The sequence below is a fragment of the Ophidiomyces ophidiicola genome (genome assembly GCF_022830035.1).
Source record: "Ophidiomyces ophidiicola strain CBS 122913 chromosome Unknown scaffold_22, whole genome shotgun sequence".
Lineage (NCBI taxonomy): Eukaryota > Fungi > Ascomycota > Eurotiomycetes > Onygenales > Onygenaceae > Ophidiomyces > Ophidiomyces ophidiicola.
Window position 1 is genome coordinate 1 of NW_026054662.1, and position 17,454 is coordinate 17,454.

Sequence of the window (17,454 nt, forward strand, 5' to 3'; positions counted from 1 at the left end):
CTGCGCATTTTCTCCCTGCCCTCGAGCCCCGTGAGTATGACTTGCGCTGCGTGTCACGGCTGCATGCTGATACCCTGCTAGCCCCACGGCCGTCGGCACTCCCGTACTTATAGATCTATACGACCACCACCACCACCGCCGCCGCCGGGTGACGGTCAGCAGAACACACTCCCCACGACACACCGCAGGGGAGAGACAGCTCGCCAGAGAAACACCGTCGCCACCTCCTGACGCCCTTAAACATCTCCCTCCCGACCATAATGTTCTCGTGCGCCAACTACCCGCGCGGCTGTCGCGGCCGGGTCAACATCCAGGGCTCCAAATGCACCACCTGCGTGGTGAGTCTTCCCCCAGCCGACGACACCCCCCATCTGCACCGTTGACTAACGAAACACTCCCGCCCTGCAGGCCTCCAACCTTCGCCGCCCGGCGTCGTCGTCGCCCTTCTCGGCTGCGCGCTCGCAGAAGACCTACAAACGCTCCTGGGACATCACCGACAAGCAAGGACAATAACGTCGTCTGTCGCCCTGCATCGAGGGAGTTTGAGGAGTGTGCTCCGCCGCTCTTCCTCTTCCCTCGACAAAACAAAAAAAAAAAGGATAAAGAAAAAAGCAAGTGTTTCTTCGCTTCTCGGGACTGGACTCCATTTTAGACTTGTATAAAACGAACATGGGAAAAGAGGAGCGCCAACTCATATGAGCGGAAAGCCAAAAAAAAAAAAAAAGGGAAGAAAGAATGAGACGGGCAGAACGAAAAGGGGAAAATGTCCAGGGATATTTCATTGGTCGTTAACTCGAGCTTTTTTTTTTGCCCTTTTTTTTTTTTTTTTTTATTCGATAACCGGCATCCCGCTCTTAGATATTTGGCCTTGGTTTCTCTCTCGCCCCGCTGGCACTGGGGCGATCTTCTTCTTTTTTTCTCCTTTTTTTCTTTTTTATACTTTTCTTCCATTTCTTTTCAATACCCTTCCATGGCTTGGTCTTTGTTTGATTCCCCCTCCTCATCTCATTTCCTGTTAAGCAGCATATAGGGTATTTTGATGGTCTGCATTTGGAGGATAGTCTGCCACATTTTTTTTCTTAGGAACATATGGTGTTTTGTGCATTTTTACTTTTCTTTCATGCCATTATTACTTCTATTATTACTCTTCCTACCATTCTTCTCTTCTCTTCTTCCATTTTCTGGAACAAATCATCTCTGGAAACCCGCCCGCAAATTCCCCTCGGCCGGGGCCAGGGGGTGGCGACTCCGCCGTCGCCCGGGCTTCGCTCCCTATAAGGTTGCGGGCCTCCGTGTTTCCTCCCGCCGTTCCTGCCCTCTCTGCTGCGCGAGACTGCGTCGTGCTCGTTCTCCCGTCGCGGCGCCGGTGCGCGCCCACGTGCCCAGCCCGCTCCGGGGGGGTCATCTGACTGCGGGCGACGAGCATCGTGCCTGCCCAGGGCCGGGTCGCTCCTGCTTATTTTTTTTATTTTTTTTTTTTCGGCGTTTTCGGGCCATGACATCCCCGCCGGCCCCCCCCCCCTCCCCTCCGATCCCCGCCATCCCGAATCCGGCTGCCCCGTTTCAGGTTGCGCCCCACCAGCTGTCCTGCGCGCGAGATTTGACGCTAACCCGCCCGGGGTTTAGGGGGGTTGGGCAGCAGCAGCAGCAGTAAGTGCTGGGTTGGCAGGCAAGAAGTACTCCGTACCTAAGTTAGTCAACGATGTACCGCCCGTGCCGGCTGGCGTGCGTGCTTGGAACACTCCCGTGCCCTGTTTGCGGGCGTTTGGTTGGGCGCGCCCTGCGCGAAATAATACATAATAAGAAAAAACAAAACGAACGCGAGAACGGATACATATGAATGACCTCACAGGGCTGCCCGGGTGTATGAGGTAGCCATGTACCGCGTAGTTAATAATGCGCGGCGTGCGGACGCACCGATGCAACGGCAACGGGCCAAGTCGTGCGCCCGCCTGAGGGGCTGCTCGGCTGACTCGAGGGAGCAGGAGGGCGGTCTGGCATCCAAGCAGACCACAGCCGTTTTGTTTACTATATAGAGATGCTTTGATGGCAGCATGTAACTATGTGATGATTTTTAATCAGCCTACAAAGAACGGCCCTTGACAGTGCCTGCGCCCAGCGGCGCTCGGAATATCTCCCAGCCCATCCCTTCCCCCCTTTTACGGCCGTATGCGCAGCACGGCGCATCGCATCGCCCGTTGCCTACGCTCAGCATCTTACATCGTCCACTACTGCTATTGTCTCGTGTTTATGCTGCCCGCTTGTACATAGCTACATGATATTTTTACCTTGGGCCGTTCTCAAGCATTCCTTCCAGCCACGCTGACGTGGACTCTAGGCTTGGCCCGTCCCATCTTCACCCGAAATCTCGATCGTGCGATCAGTAGTACAAAATTACCCAATTATATCCATATCCTGCGTCTTTCTGCAGGTCTTTCTGCTCTTCGTTTTTTTTTTCCGTGGATTAGGTTATTTCCGGCGGCTCTTTCGCTTTGCCCGAGCCTCAGCCCCGGAGAATCAGCCTCCCAACATCATCACTATATCTATACTCCGTATACCACACAATTCTTTACGTGCGCTCATCAATCTCTACTGACAACTCTGTTCTCGGCCGCAAGCCGTCTCTTGAGGCAAATTCCGAATTCTGGTGCAAGGGGCTTGACTACAAGCCCCCCTAGAGGCGCCTTTTTTTTGTTGTTGTTGTTTTCAAAAATGCTGCTGCCTTCAATACGACGGCCATGCTGGCTCGATTACGTCTCCGTGGACCAACAAGCGAGTGCACAGCCATAGCCTGAGGCCAGGGCTTACTGGCTATGCTGTTTTTATCCCATTTTTTTTTATTCCTGTGGTTCTTCGCCTGCCTTAGAGTTGTCGCACTCGCTACCGCTTTTGTACCGTGCTGCTTTTGTTGAACGCCTCTATGCAACCGCAGGCGCCCGCCCCCAGTGGGCGCTTCTTTGATGGCCTAGTGGCAGAGAGTCGCTATCAGGGAGCTGACGAGGCCCTTCTGGGATAGCGATTGGCGCGTTATCTTTGATACAAGGGAGTCGTTAATGTGGCATTGGTTCCAATTTTGACTGGAACTAGATGGTGCTTACTGTGGAGATGTCGCATCTTGCTTTGACAATTTATACCTATATATACCCAGTTCTCATCGAGCAAGAGTACGATAATATCATCTTGAGAATCATAACCTCCACATCAATAATCCATTGACCCTCTCCCCTCCTGATTTTTTAGCACGAAGGTCCCTGTGCACTGTGCTGCCACCCTCTTCAACATGTCGGCCGGAACAGATCTTCTTACCACGCTTTTAAGGCGCCAAATCAATCCTGAAGACTGTACCTTCGAGACCTGCAACATCCTGGACTCGTGGTACAAGTATCGCCCGTCTTTCGTTGCAAATCTCATCCTCACCATCATCTTCGGCCTCTCCGCCATCACATACACCGTCCAGGGCGTGGCCACCAGACGCTTCATCGGCTTCAGCATCGCCATGGCCCTGGGCACCGCCGGCGAAACAACAGGCTACGTCGGACGCATCCTGATGTGGCAGAACCCCTGGAAGCAGGTAAGCCCACTCGCCCACACACCCACACCAAGAGATATAGAATCGCATCCTAACCCCCCTACCCACCCTACAGATCCCCTTCATGATCCAGATCTGCTGCCTCACCATCGCCCCCGCCTTCCTAGCCGCAGGCATCTACTTCACGCTGTCGCGCATCGTGACGGCCTTCGGCGTCGACAACTCGCGCATCCCACCACTCTGGTACCCGCGCATCTTCATCCCCTGCGACGTGCTGGCGCTGGCGCTGCAGGGCGCCGGCGGCGGCATCGCCAGCACCAGCACCGACCCGGCCGGCGCCAACCTGGGCAAGAACCTCATGATCGCGGGGCTGGTCGCCCAGGTCGTCACGCTGTCGGCCTTCATCGCGCTGGCCGTGGACTTCTCCGTGCGCGCGTGGCGCCGGCTGCGCGCCATCGGCGACGCCGCGCTGGACCCGCGCCATGCGCGGCTGCGCCGCTCGTTTGGCTTCCGCGCGTTCCTGGGCGCGCTGGCGCTGGCTACGCTGTGTATTTTTGTCCGGTGTGTGTTTCGCGTGGCGGAGTTGTCGGAAGGGTGGAATGGGCCGCTGATGAGAGATGAGCCGCTGTTTATTGCCCTGGAGGGCGTGATGATCATCGTTGCTGTGTTGGCGTTGAATGTGTTTAATCCGGCCATCTTCTTTAAGGCTGGGTATGATAAGGATATTGCTTTGGAGATGAAGACTGATACTATAGATAGTGGAAGATCAACAGTGATTTGATCATTGGTGCGGATCAAGTGTGACGATTATGGCGGGATATACCAAGTGCTGAAATAGAAATTGGCTTACACAAAAGGAGTTTTGAGAGGGGGTGATAATTTATGATACATAGTGATAGTGTTGGTATGATTGTTATATTTTGATATTCATGTCTGATCATTTCAACCATGGTATGTGCATGCATGGTTTAAATAATATTGATACTCATATATCTTTGCGACACATAAAGGGAACACAAAATAATCCCTATCCTCCAATGAATTCTAAATATTATCTACCCCTTAGAGGGAGTTCTATGGTATAATATGACCAGGTAACAGTCTAACAAACAAAACTTTTGGGGTTGCGGTGGTGCCACAGAAACAGTCCAGTTCCACAAGGAACGGGATGTTTGTCTCATAATTTTAGGAAACCTGTTTGATCGCGAAGTATATTAGGATGAACAAGTGATGCGGGCATAAATGGGTATTTCAACTGGTCAAATGTATCAGAGGAATGCAGGATGTTGAGTAATTGTCCTACAAGGAGCACATTAGAGTGGGGTGTCAGGATGGAACACATAGCCCTCATTTTCTCCTTTACCACTTAATAATCTTATTAGGAAAGAATTCATCAATGAGGTCAAGGTAGTAGGGCTAAAAACAAGTTTCCAGAATCAGCACTGGATGTGATGAATCAAAAGAACCTAGCTGGGGTCTTACCTTCAGCTCATCGATATTAGGCATCTCATCCGATTTACTGTAGAGATCGTAAGGGTTGAAAGCCCTAACAGCCTCCAACATGTCTTTATCGTCATCGTTCATCAGGTGCTCATATGCACCAGCTGTATGCCACGGATAGAAAGAGTGGTACCTAATCATGGCCAGACCTTCTTTTGGAATAGTAGATTGATCTTTGACCACGTTGAAGAGATATTCATCATGGCCCCAGGATAGCATAACTTTATCCATTCCACAGTTGGGCTCATAGATTCCGTACTTAGTGCTATATAGTTCGTGGGTGTAATCTGGATTGTTGATAAAAGTCCCGGGGTATATGATTGCTTCGTCAAATGCACATCCCACTGGGAAAGTATCCCCAACAACATCCCATTGGCCCTCCGCACCAAAAAAGAAAAGAAGCTTGCCGAGGTCGTGGATCAAGCCCACCAGTTGCATCCATCTTGGCTTCCCGTCTCGACGGATCGCTTCCGCAGATTGGAGCAAGTGGTGTATTTGGGAGAGCGACGTATCCGGGTCTGATTCATCGATCAATGTATCCAATTTGGCGATTGCGTCCCATACACTCATTTCCGCCCTCGTATTGGATTGAAAGCTTTTTCGTGCTTGAAGATTATATGCAACTGTTTGCTTCGTGTGTTGCTCTTCATAGAAAGATTTGACTCGGTCGACGGCTTCCTCGTATTGACGAAATTTGGATTTATCCTTGTCATCTCCGAAGAGCTTGGGCTGTGCGTTCGTTTGGCTTATAGCAGCTTTTAGTTCGTTGACTGCATCGATATCATCTGATATTTTCTCAAGGTCACAGCAAGGATGGCTGGGGCCGCACCCTGCCTCGATCAGTAGCCCAGGCGCCATTGGATACCGAGAAGTCTAAATAAGATAATATAACAAGACACAGGGAACAGAAAGGGGAATAGAAAAATTCTTGAATTGAAGTAAGAAACAAATGTTGTTGGAGGTAGAAAAGAAAATAGGCAGAGACGAGGGGGATTGTGGCAGCTGCTTTAAATGGGGAGAGGAAGGAGGTATCCAAACAAGAGCTCCGATTCAATGGATAGGAAAGGGGTGAAGATTGTTAGACAGGAATTCTTTTTCAGGGCAGCTCGCGGGAGAAGCGACAAACGGGGCGGGATATCAACGAAAACAGAATGTATGACAGACGCCTTGCCGCAGCTTGGGCCACGAACCACGGTCAACAACTAAAAATTGGAGTACGAGCTTCCTTTTGAGGTAGCCTTAAAAAAGGGATTGATAGATGCGTAAATGCATTTACAAGAGATCAGGAAACTACCATTTATATATGGGTATAAGTGCACCTCAATCATTCATAAGGAGAAGCATCGAGCTGCGGCTGCACAAAAGAGGATAATGATTGCTCGAAGTCCCTTATCTTTGAGTATCCAAATAAAGGGAAATTGAAGCAGCTATCCTGTTCAACGCACTGAGAACTCCACAGAGGCTGTGGCAGAAAACGGTCGGCATGCTGACGAGAGTGGAGCATACGGGTGCAGAAGGATCTGAACCTTCTACATACGCATGAAACCATTACTACCGACTTTTGCGACACCTTGAAAAAGTTTTTTTCAGTGTCGATGCGGCTTGTTTCCCGTAAGAATGTAACAATCAACCATAAGGCCGGATCTAAAAAGATTTCCAACGAAACTGTAGCAAGCCGTGAAAAGCCATAAGAAGCAAGTCATCCCTAGTGCGGAAGCAATGATCAGATCTTCTAGAAGACGAACTGCCCTATTCTAGAGTATTTTATCGAAGCACAAACGGCATAGATCCACGGATGTGGCGAAGCTACCGGATGGAGCTTGTGCCAACGCTGCGAGGGCACAGCTCTGATTAAAGCTTAAGATGCATCGTGCTGCAGAATTAGTACACGGGTATAAAATTTTACCAGCAGGTTGATTGACGAAACGAGATGTCACAAACTAAGGTACGTCAAGGTAATCCGAGTTTGGAAATAGAGTATTTCGAGACTAGATTGTCTAGTACAGAGTGCTGCGACTTTGGACACCAAATGTATTCTTTCAATTTTTTTATTTCCCCCCACATGGCCCAGTGGCAACCGGGTGGTAAGAAGTGCGACGGCTGCAGGTAGCCGTATACCCTGCATGACGGCCGTATTGCCGCAAACGACGCCCGAGGAGCCGCTGACACGCCGCAACACAAATAGCGGGCAACGGCCGCGAGAATCTCACCTCACTTTCTGGGCGGTGAAAGGTAGGTTTGTATTCTCCTATAATCTATTTTTTATCCGGTCCGCTGCAGGCGACCCTCAAATCGGACGCTGCATTATAAACGAAAAAAAAAAAAAAAAAAAAAAAAAAAAAGAGAAACAGTTGGCATTGTGTGCGTGCAATGATAGTCCGTGGCTTCGGCTCAAATATCTGCTGGATTAGCTTGGAATCAGCATGCCCTCAAGACGAACAATCCCGTTTTCTTTGGCTGCGGGAGCACAATCGAGAGCACAATAAAAATGCCCCAAATGGAAAATGGAGGCATTGATGTTTTGTCTTGCGTTTTTGGTTTTGTTTTCCACCATTGATGCCTAGCTGCATTGGAGGTATGGATTCTCGAGATCTGTTTTGTCGTTTGTTTGCCTGCAAGCCATGTCGCCGAGCTTCTTGGTGGCGCAAATGATGCATCCAAGAAATGCGATCAGTCGAGCTCGAGATTTTTTGAGGCACATCGTCTGCTTGACGTCGCCCTACGCCTGGAAGATGCGCCACAAGCGTTGTACCTGGGCAGATCGTCGGCGGTGTTGGCGGATGAGGTGTTTGTCGAGATCGATGAGAGGCGGTTCGTTTAAGGTTACTGCTTGGGCACGGCTGATTGGCTGCCGGCCGCCCACCAACCAGAAGCCGCTCTTGCTGCCGGCTCCGCGTTGTCGATTGGCCGACTTTACCCCGCCGCCATTGGCCGCCTTCCCACGGCAACTCCTTCTTCTCCTCTCTACGCCGTTGCACCCTCGGTGGGCTCGGCTAACCAGCCATCCCCAAGGCAACGACAGCTTTGGCCGGTGGCGCGATGAGGCCATCTGTTGTGCCGAATGGGCAACATTCGATTGCGAGCTGAGCCAGATGTCATTCGACCAAAATACGGCCGTGTTGCTCGGAATGCGAGTGTCTGTTCACTTTGCCTTCCGAGCACGCCTTTGTCTGTAGCGGACTTTGATAGTGTTTAGTGTTTTTGCCTCGTACTCAGTGGGAACCGAGCATCATTTGCGGGGTTTAGATCCGTCAACTCGTCCCGGGCCCGCTTAACCTGATCGTAAAACAGTGGTGCAAATTAATGCCTATAAGATGCTGAGAGTTCCAGAATTCGGAGCTTTACGGCTGTCAGTGAACGACATTTACCAAAGTCAAGCTTACAGAGATGCCGGCCGCAGCAATGGACTTCTTCAGGCCGGAGGCCTATTTGTCTTTACCCACAAAGGACATTCTGTCGTGGATATTCGACAATCCTTCGTACGACCAAGATAAGCCTGTATGTGTTCCTAGACTCCATCCTGCGGCGCAGATCTGACACGTCTATTCCGTACCAGATTTACATCAACCCACATAATCCGTCTGAATCAATTTCCTGCAATCAGGCCCGGGTATTGATTAGGAAACTCATCGCTGGCTTGAGAGCAAACGGATTTAAGGAAGGCGATTGTCTGAATGTCCACTCGTTCAATGATGTGAGGGAACACTCCTACCTTTCAAAATCACCGAACGCTAATGCAACTCGCACCAGATCTACTATCCAATCATCTTTCTTGCCGTGGTTGGTGCTGGAGGTGTCTTTGCAGGGACGAACCCTAGTTACACTCAATTTGAGCTGTCACACCATATCAAAACGGCACGGGTGAGCTTTCTGATTTCCGAGCCTGAAATTTTGGAAAATGCCCTCCTTGCGGCGCAGGACAACAAGCTATGTCCCTCCAAAATTTGGGTGTTTAATACCAATGGCAGACCTGTCCCTCCTGGGCGCAACTCGTGGAAAGACCTCTTGAATTATGGCGAAGACAACTGGGTACGTTTCGATGATTTGGAGAAATGTAAAACTACGACCGCAGCCAGGCTATTCAGCAGTGGAACTACAGGACTCCCAAAGGCTGCTGTGATTAGCCATTATAATCTAATTGCCCAGCACGAACTAGTTTTTGGAGTTGTAAAACTGCCATATGAGGTTGGTGCTCCCTAACGGCAAGAACTGGAGCTCGGTATTGATTTCGCGCAGATTTCGCGCGTCATGGCGGTGCCAATGTTCCATGCGTCAGCCGTCCCGTCAACCCACACTAGTGCTCTTAAAGCAGGACACGTCATATATGTCATGCGCCGTTTTGATCTTGAAGGATTTCTAAGGGTGTCACACAAGTACAAAATCACAGAGGCCACGACAGTGCCGCCAATGGCGGTTGCTATTGTTAAGTCACCGCTGTCGAAACAGCCATTCCTTAAAAATATCCGAAGCGGAGCGGTGGGTGCCGCTCCCCTTGATAAAGGCGTTCAAGCAAAATTTCGCAGTCTCCTCGGTGATGGAGCGAGGTACAATCAAGTATGGGGAATGACAGAAACGTCTTGCGTCGCGACTAGATTTGTGTGGCCGGAAGATGATACGACTGGCTCTGTAGGGAGACCGATTCCCTGCCTGGAGATGAAGTAGGTTCTATCATTTTCCTTCCATATTCTCAATATTTCAATTGAGCATGATAGTAATATTGAAAATGATTAAGGCTCATAGATGATGCGGGTAATAATATCTCCGCTTATGATACCCATGGGGAGATCTGCGTCCGAGGACCAACCGTCATTTCAGGCTACTTTGAAAATCCCGGCGCAAACGCTGAATCTTTCGATGCTGATGGATTTTTCAAAACTGGTGACATTGGGTATTGTGACGGCAAAACCAAAAAATGGTACATTGTTGACCGAAAGAAAGAGCTCATCAAAGTTCGTGGGTTCCAGGTTGCGCCACCAGAGATCGAAGCAGTTTTGCTTTCACACCCATTGATTATGGATGCCGCTGTTATTGGTATAACGCTTCCAGGAGAAGACAATATAGAGTATCCTCGGGCAATTGTGGTGAGACAGCCTGTGAAAGAAGCCGAGACTTTGACAGAGGAAGAAGTGATCAAATTTGCAACAGGAAAGCTAGCAAGATATAAGCAAATAACTGGTGGGGTGAAATTTGTGGACTCAATCCCCAAAAATCCCAGCGGGAAAATCTTGAAAAGGCTTCTGAGGGAAGAAGCAAAGAAGGATATACAAAAAGGTATAGTCAGTCCGAGATTGTAATTCTGCATCTTTTCCGTGTAGTATACATACAGCAAAACCTTGCATATTTGTACCTGGTTATATTTGAGAGGTGATTTGCTTGATGTGTTATGTCGCCCTGCGTATATATATTTGAAAATTTCAACATAGAGATTCATTATATTTTGAATGGCAACGTACAGATTGCAAATCCCAATTACATATGTTTATCAGTACCACCTAGCTAGAAATGAAGCCTCCCTGAGATGATGTGCTTTTTGTTTTGTTTGCGGGGATTAAACCTGAAGATACAATCCCATAGAAGTACAAAGTAGAGAGAGAAGATGTGTGCGAGTAGTCAAAACGAAAGATGCAATCATTGTCCATAATGAAACGTTTTCCCGTGCTTCCTGGAAGCTCAGCTCCCTATTAATATTGCCGGGGGTCCTCAAGGGACAGAGAATCAACTGTTCAGAGTATGTATGTCTCAAGGAAAATTGATAGTCGGTGAGTTTGCACCTGGGGATTGAAGCTGAGGTCCTCAATTGATGAGAAAATGCGCAAGTGTAGTAAGGATACAAAGGGTCCGGATCAAGCACCGTCACCCCAGATACCAACGACGGCCATGGAGAAGGCCACTCCAAGAATCCAGGTTCTCATCTTTTGGATTTTCCTTTCTCTCGCCATACTATCTCTGACAGTCTCCCCGTTCACATCAACCACTAGATCGTCAGGACTGGCGGATTGTTCTCTGGTACTAGGGGTCGGTATGGCATCAAACTCATTCACAATCTCAATCTCGCTTCCATTTCCATTGGATTCTTCCTCCTCGAGCCTCCGATCATGGGGCGTTGGCTGCCTGCGGCATCCAAGATGGGTTGCAGCCCATGACCCGAAGCCAAGGTTGCAGAGCGATGATTCGGAAGAATTGGAGCCGACACAGCAGATTGACGCTGTGAAGGGCTCTACCCAGGACATAGACTTACGGTTGGCCCAGCATTCCAGTCCTGTGCCGCCGATCAGGGCAATCAGACCGGTCCAGACGAGGTATGGGTGCTTTCGACGAGGAGACGAGAGGGAAAAGGCGGTGAGAAGAGAGATGGCGGTGAGGTTTGACAGTGTGAAGACGCGCCTGCGGGTGCGCACTTGAATGTCTTTGAAAGTCTGCGCGGCGTCATTTGCGGTAGGAAGAAGATGTAAGGCGGGGATTGTGATAGTGGAGGCGGAGTAGGAAACGCCCTATGCGAAAAGTCAGAACAAGTGTATAGGGTTTTGATTGGCGGGTGACAGCAGGAGATCCTAGCCACATACTGTCAGAAGGCCAAGGGAGATTGTGCCGACGAATTTGGCGACTGTGATCGGGCAGGCCATGACGGGCGTCGCCAACAGGTCACGATGTTAGCGCGAATGCGAGTCGGCGCTCTCGCCACGTAGAGTCGGGCGAGGGCGCAGGTTTTCACCCGGTGAGAAGCTGTAGCTTGTAAACAAAGCTGCTTTTGACGCTGTGCGAGCCGTGTCCTCTGAAGAGCCCAGAGATGCTTCCTGAAGCAACCAGTCCGCCAGCCAGCAGGTTTGCTCCAACGTGAAGGTTTTGCCGTCATCACCGTCATCACGATTGGCCGCTTACGTAACTAGCTAAGTATTAGTAAAGTTGACTATCAAGTTAACTTTCACGCCTGGAGTCCAGATTAAATTGTTAACTATCCATTATTATTATTAACTAAGCTAGCACAGCGCGTATAATGCCAAGGCTTTTGGCATAAACTAGTCTATATTAGGCCTAGTACAATAACTCGGCCCGCTTTGCTTATACGGAGTACCCTGGCTCCCATCGGCATTTGTCGTGGCTCGGCATAGCATGCGTATCTGTCGTGCTTTATTAGCTGGTCGGTTTACGGACGTAACTCCTGAGGTTTGGTTCTGTACGTAGGACTCCGTACGGAGTAATAATTTATCCTTCTGGGATGTGAGTGAAGCTGGCCTAATTTTGCCCAGGAAACGCGACCCTACTATCGCCCTCCATACAGAATAGGTTTCGCACTTGAATGTCGCCGCGCGCCATTCCCCCACTCAACCGAGGCTCGTGAAGAACAGATCGTTTTCTACATAACTGAACTGCATCCTCTATCTTTCATTCCATATCTGCTTGTTCCAGAAGTCCGATAGAGAAAGAACTAACTAGCCTCGGAGATTGATCGACCCTCTTCTTCTCTCTTATACAGACGCTGTGTGTTCGATTGTTCTTTTTCGGGCTTTGTCTGCAGGGGTCAACACACCATGGCTTTACCAAGATCGGCATATTTGAGCGATGTCTGGAGGGATGGTATTTTCAGTATGTCTCCAATCCGTGACAGCTATGGGCCTGTACGCTGAACACTACTTTACAGATGATAAGGTCGTGTTTTGCACTGGCGGATCTGGCAGCATATGCAGTGCCCAGGTTCGTGCCATGGTTTATCTTGGCGCAAATGCCTGCATCGTCGGCCGCAATGTGAAAAAAACAGAGGAAATGGCGAAGAATATCGCTACTGCTCGTGCCGGTTCAAAAGTTCTGGGCATTGGGGCTGTCGATGTTCGAAGCATTGACAGCTTGAACAGTGCCGTAGAGCGGTGCGTGCAGGAGTTAGGTGCTATTGATTATGTGATGTATGTCTCTCTTACTTTTCGCATTAGACGTGAAAGATATGTTGCTAAAATTGTATGGCTAGTGCTGGTGCTGCGGGCAACTTCCTTGCCTCCATTGAACAGCTATCCACCAATGCTTTTAAATCGGTCATTGATATTGACGTACTTGGATCGTATAATACGTTAAAAGCTACTTTGCCACATATCATAAAATCTGCTGCTAAGCATAAATCTGACGGGACAACTCGTAAGTACTTCCCAACTCTTCTGGAATAGTTTTAAGCCTAAAAACTTGATGTTCAGCGTCTCCCTCGGGGACCGGAGGAAGAATTGTCTTTATTAGTGCGACTATGCACTACACTGGTTTGCCATTGCAGACACATGTAAACGTAGCCAAATCTGGGGTTGACGCACTCTCCAATAATGTTTCAATTGAGTACGGTCCTTTTGGCGTGACCTCGAATATCATCACTCCTGGACCTATTGGGGAGACTGAGGTATGCTGGCAGCTGAGCATAATGCTGAGCTTATTTGGCTAATTAGATGATATAGGGTATGCGACGACTTGCACGTAAGGGCGACGATCAATCCAATATCCCCCTTGGGCGGTATGGCACTGTAAAAGAAATTGCTGACGCAACGGTATTCTTATTTTCTGATTCGGGAAACTATGTCACCGGCTCTACGGTTGTTGGTAGGTGCTCTATTTTTATTTCACCTACGCCTAAAATAAATCTTTCGTTGCTAATGAAGCACAGTCGACGGCGGCTCCTGGAGGACTCAAGCTGGGAGGACAAATCTTGGTTTCAAATACCCTGACTTCCTTCTTTCTGGAAAGGCGGTAACTGGCGTTGAGGGATTGAAAAAAGCAAAGCTATGATACAATTCGTCGTGACCCTTCCACTTGTCCTTACAAAGAGAGCCCCTTCAAGCCTCATGAGCTGTTTGGTCTCTCGTCCTTGGAATGCTTGTCCCCATAGCTCACGCAAGCTATAGATATGAATCTGGAGTATTTGATATGTTTTTGTACACTGTAGAATCGGATAATATATAGCTTCACATGAAAACTTCCCCGTAGACATCAGCCATTCAACTATTATATATTCCCATTTTCATATTTAGTAATTATGATCAGATTAAGGGAAAAAAGGCCAAATTGTACCGAGCGTCTTACCCAATCTGGAAACAATGAGGCGTTTCAGGGGCAAAATAGCAATGTGCGCTAAGCTTGCCATGGGAGACAATGAGCATGGGAGACTACGGGTCTTCGTTGACGGTAAAAGGGACCCTTAAGAGTACTATATAAAGGAAGTTCAGGGGGCCTTTCGAGGTCCTTTTAATGAATGGCGTAGTTGGCTGATTATTTCCATCCGGAAGTAATGCTCTTTCAAGGCCTAGAGTTTAAGGAAGGGGATACAGATCGACCTGATTTCCTGGTTTTGGTCAGCTCGAAATCCAGACAATCAATTACACGCTAAAAGGTAACAGTGCAAAGAGCCACTGCTATGCAGCCGTTGAATTCCATTAGTTTCCACTGACGGAACTTCCCAGAAAGGCTTGCTCCCAGCCTATAGCTGAGTGGGCTCTTGGTCCAAGGCTATAATATAAAAGCACCTCTCTTTTCTTTCTTCCATTTCTGCTTTCCTTTATTTCATCGCCTCGCGGTTCCTTGATACCCTTTCACAAACCTATCAATTCTAAGAGCAATCTATCCCCCCTAACATTAGGATTCGCTTTTCCCTCGCCTTTTTTGTCTCGACAGCAAATCGCTGCTCATTGTCCCGGTTCACACCACTCTTATTTCAACTCTAGTTTCGACCCTTACGGTCTGACCTTACCTTTCCTTACATATAGCTCGTCACCGCTTGGCTCCGGTTTTGGGGCATCTCTCGAAGCTTCGTGTTTAATCTCGATGGTCTGGAACGTTACCTTTCTATTAGCAGCGTTTTAATGGTAGTATCTGGGTACTTAAAATTCCTTCTCAAGTTGTTGAAACTAGTCGTTGGAACATAACCGATGATATTTATATTAAACGATCGCTCGATAAGATACCACGACTAGCCGCTATCTAACCTCAGTTGTCGTGGCAACAAGGCATTGAATAGTTACTATTGTAAACTGACAAAATGGTACCAGGCGGACAATACGAGGCTCAGGATAACGGTAAGCAGCCGGTTCAGAACCAAGAACATAATTCGACCTCAAATTCCCCTAATCAAGCTCAGGCTTTGGGTATCAATAAGGACCATGAGACCGCAATGCCCCTAAATTCCCATGGAGTGAATAACAATCAACACAGTCCAGAGTCACCTGGTGGCAAGGTTCCTCTTCACTTGAGCGTTACGACACCCAGTCAACCTCCTCTTAGCCCCGAAGCAAATATTGGTAGTCAGATGTCACAGTCAACCAACGGATCTCCGATGGAGTCCCACATAAAAAACGGACGGAAGAAAAACCAAGAGGGACATCTGTGGGCAACGGGTGAGACAAATACACCAAAGGCCGTTACACCAGTTGCCCTGGTATTTCAACCTACCGCTAGCAGCCCAGTTGCAAAAGTGACATCGGGCGATATCGACGCGCCTGACCGACATTTCTTGGTCCGTTCGGCCCAGATAAAAGAGCAAGGTTACCTGAGCAAAACACCAGTGGCGGCCGCTAGAAAGGCAAGCACTGGAGTTCAGAGTGGTGAAAGAATGGATACCAAGGTGACGCCCCTCGCCCGGCACAAACCTCATATTGCAATCAAGTCACAAGTTAGACCCACCGAGCGACCGGCACCCCCTGGCCAGTGGGCTAACTTTTCGGAGGCAATTCGTGTACATGATACGCTAACGAATGAATATGTATTCGGCGACAAAGATCTCGACATTGCTGAGCTTGACAACAATGTGCTGAATAACAACAGTCTCAGTGGTGAAATGAAACTTCAACAACTCCTTGAGCCAGTCCAAGAGCAGCAGAAAGGATTTGAGTTTGAAACCCTGACAATGGAAAACCATCGTCTCTCGACCAAACTTCAGTCGGTGTCAAAGGATTCCCAGACAATCAACCCACAGGCTGTGGAACCTGCAGCGCATGTGGTGGCCAGCGGGGCATTGACCGAACTGTTAGAAGCGCATAGAGGGATTGCTGGTACCCATGAAGAGGTTTGGGAATACGGTGCGGAGTACAAATCTCAAATGGCGAAGCTTGTCAACGAAATCACTTCCGCTAGCAAGCACATCGAGGGCTTGCAATATGATTTAATGGATGTCCAGCCGAAAATCGAAAACGACAAGGATAAACCTCGAGATTTCGAAACCCAGGAAGCTATGGAACAAACAAGTTTCATTTCCCTGGAGAGTGAAGGTATTTTTGAAGCCATGGAAGGTAGTCCATTGGCGGAGTACTTGCTGATGCCAGAGATTGAAGCTCCCCCGCAGGAAGGTGTTACCACGTCTCCAGCGCCAGCTCCGGTTGCTATGGTGGATGTTGCTCATACATTCGTGCAATCAGTGGCGTGCCAGACCGTTGATGTCGACGTTTTAGACGTTGCTTGTTGTACTGACGTTGCTGTGGTGGACGTCTCTATGCAGACAGATGCGAAAATATTCCCAGAGATGAAAGATACCCCAGTTCAAACAGAACCAGTGATAATCTCAGAGAGTGGATGGTGGCGAGGTCTTATGCTTGTTTTCCTAATGCTCATTTGGGTATTCCTAATCTTCTGGAACCGCAATGGACAGCAGCAGATGTGGTTGGAGGCCAATGATGGGTCAGGGTTGGCTCCCATATCTAGTATCTTTTTCCTGCCAGAGTTGAGATATAACCTCAATGTATGGCTACAGGTGGACCGGGTTATGCTTGGGTGAGGGTCTCAGCAACTTCTCAGCTGCCAAGCTGCTACCCAGTGACTCGGAGTTGTTCAATTTCGACGTGTCGCTGACCCGCGATATCAAGGGTTGGGAGCATGGAATTTCATTCTATGGCTAGTCATCCTACCTTCGGGTACTTGGAAGATGGTTAAAACAGAATAATGTATTTTTCCCTGCATATAGCTGGACCATTTAACCCTCCTTTGGGATTGGAGTTGAAGTTCGCTGTGTCTGTGTATTTAGGGCTTCGGGCCATTACTGTTGGCTAGTTAAGTTAAGTCGCGGGCGTGCGAGTGTGCGGAAAGGATTCGAAGCCCTTTGTGAATGGTGACGAATGAAGACAGCTGTCGTGTGGGAAATTGCCCAGCTGCTACATCGAATGTTGATGTTCGGAAATCGGTCCAAATCGGGTAACGAGTCACGGGGTTTCTATAATTGGCAGCGAGTTAAGTTAGACTAACTACGGAGTACTCCGTAACTACTCCGTACGGAGGTACCTTCAACGCCACTGATTTCCAGCGACAACAGAGGTACTCCGCCCCCACCCCAGTTTCATCGCCGTCTCAGCCTCGTCATCCTCCATCAACACGGGGGGCCAACATCCAAATCCTTCATCTTACAACAGCCTTGAAAGTGACAGATCTTTATTATCGACCCTTCTTCGGTGCCTGACTTTGATCAGGTTTTGAGT

At 48.9% G+C, this 17,454-nt stretch overlaps 6 protein-coding genes across 6 annotated transcripts; 4 read left to right on the top strand and 2 right to left on the bottom strand.

Moving 5' to 3' along the window:
* Positions 1-3,280: 3,280 nt before the first annotated feature.
* LOZ57_004880 (uncharacterized protein) lies at positions 3,281-4,310 on the top strand (the record flags this gene model as incomplete). The annotated part of the gene is made up of 2 exons (XM_049253919.1): positions 3,281-3,571; positions 3,645-4,310. 2 exons carry the CDS (start codon positions 3,281-3,283, stop codon positions 4,308-4,310), a joined length of 957 nt encoding a protein of 318 aa, XP_049106988.1.
* A 487-nt stretch (positions 4,311-4,797) lies between these two features.
* LOZ57_004881 (uncharacterized protein) lies at positions 4,798-5,887 on the bottom strand (the record flags this gene model as incomplete). Its single annotated transcript, XM_049253920.1, has 3 exons — positions 4,798-4,828; positions 4,893-4,945; positions 5,012-5,887. The coding sequence occupies 3 exons, from the start codon at positions 5,885-5,887 to the stop codon at positions 4,798-4,800; spliced, it is 960 nt and encodes a 319-aa protein (XP_049106989.1).
* A 2,544-nt stretch (positions 5,888-8,431) lies between these two features.
* Positions 8,432-10,323, top strand: LOZ57_004882 (uncharacterized protein; the record flags this gene model as incomplete). Its single annotated transcript, XM_049253921.1, has 5 exons — positions 8,432-8,527; positions 8,586-8,723; positions 8,780-9,214; positions 9,266-9,687; positions 9,762-10,323. 5 exons carry the CDS (start codon positions 8,432-8,434, stop codon positions 10,321-10,323), a joined length of 1,653 nt encoding a protein of 550 aa, XP_049106990.1.
* A 549-nt stretch (positions 10,324-10,872) lies between these two features.
* Positions 10,873-11,652, bottom strand: LOZ57_004883 (uncharacterized protein; the record flags this gene model as incomplete). The annotated part of the gene is made up of 2 exons (XM_049253922.1): positions 10,873-11,520; positions 11,593-11,652. 2 exons carry the CDS (start codon positions 11,650-11,652, stop codon positions 10,873-10,875), a joined length of 708 nt encoding a protein of 235 aa, XP_049106991.1.
* A 906-nt stretch (positions 11,653-12,558) lies between these two features.
* On the top strand, positions 12,559-13,786 carry SPS19 (peroxisomal 2 4-dienoyl-CoA reductase sps19; the record flags this gene model as incomplete). The annotated part of the gene is made up of 6 exons (XM_049253923.1): positions 12,559-12,613; positions 12,669-12,927; positions 12,990-13,153; positions 13,210-13,403; positions 13,459-13,600; positions 13,665-13,786. The coding sequence occupies 6 exons, from the start codon at positions 12,559-12,561 to the stop codon at positions 13,784-13,786; spliced, it is 936 nt and encodes a 311-aa protein (XP_049106992.1).
* Positions 13,787-15,032: 1,246 nt separating this feature from the next.
* On the top strand, positions 15,033-16,760 carry LOZ57_004885 (uncharacterized protein; the record flags this gene model as incomplete). The annotated part of the gene is made up of 1 exon (XM_049253924.1): positions 15,033-16,760. The coding sequence occupies one exon, from the start codon at positions 15,033-15,035 to the stop codon at positions 16,758-16,760; it is 1,728 nt and encodes a 575-aa protein (XP_049106993.1).
* Between the last annotated feature and the right edge of the window lie 694 nt (positions 16,761-17,454).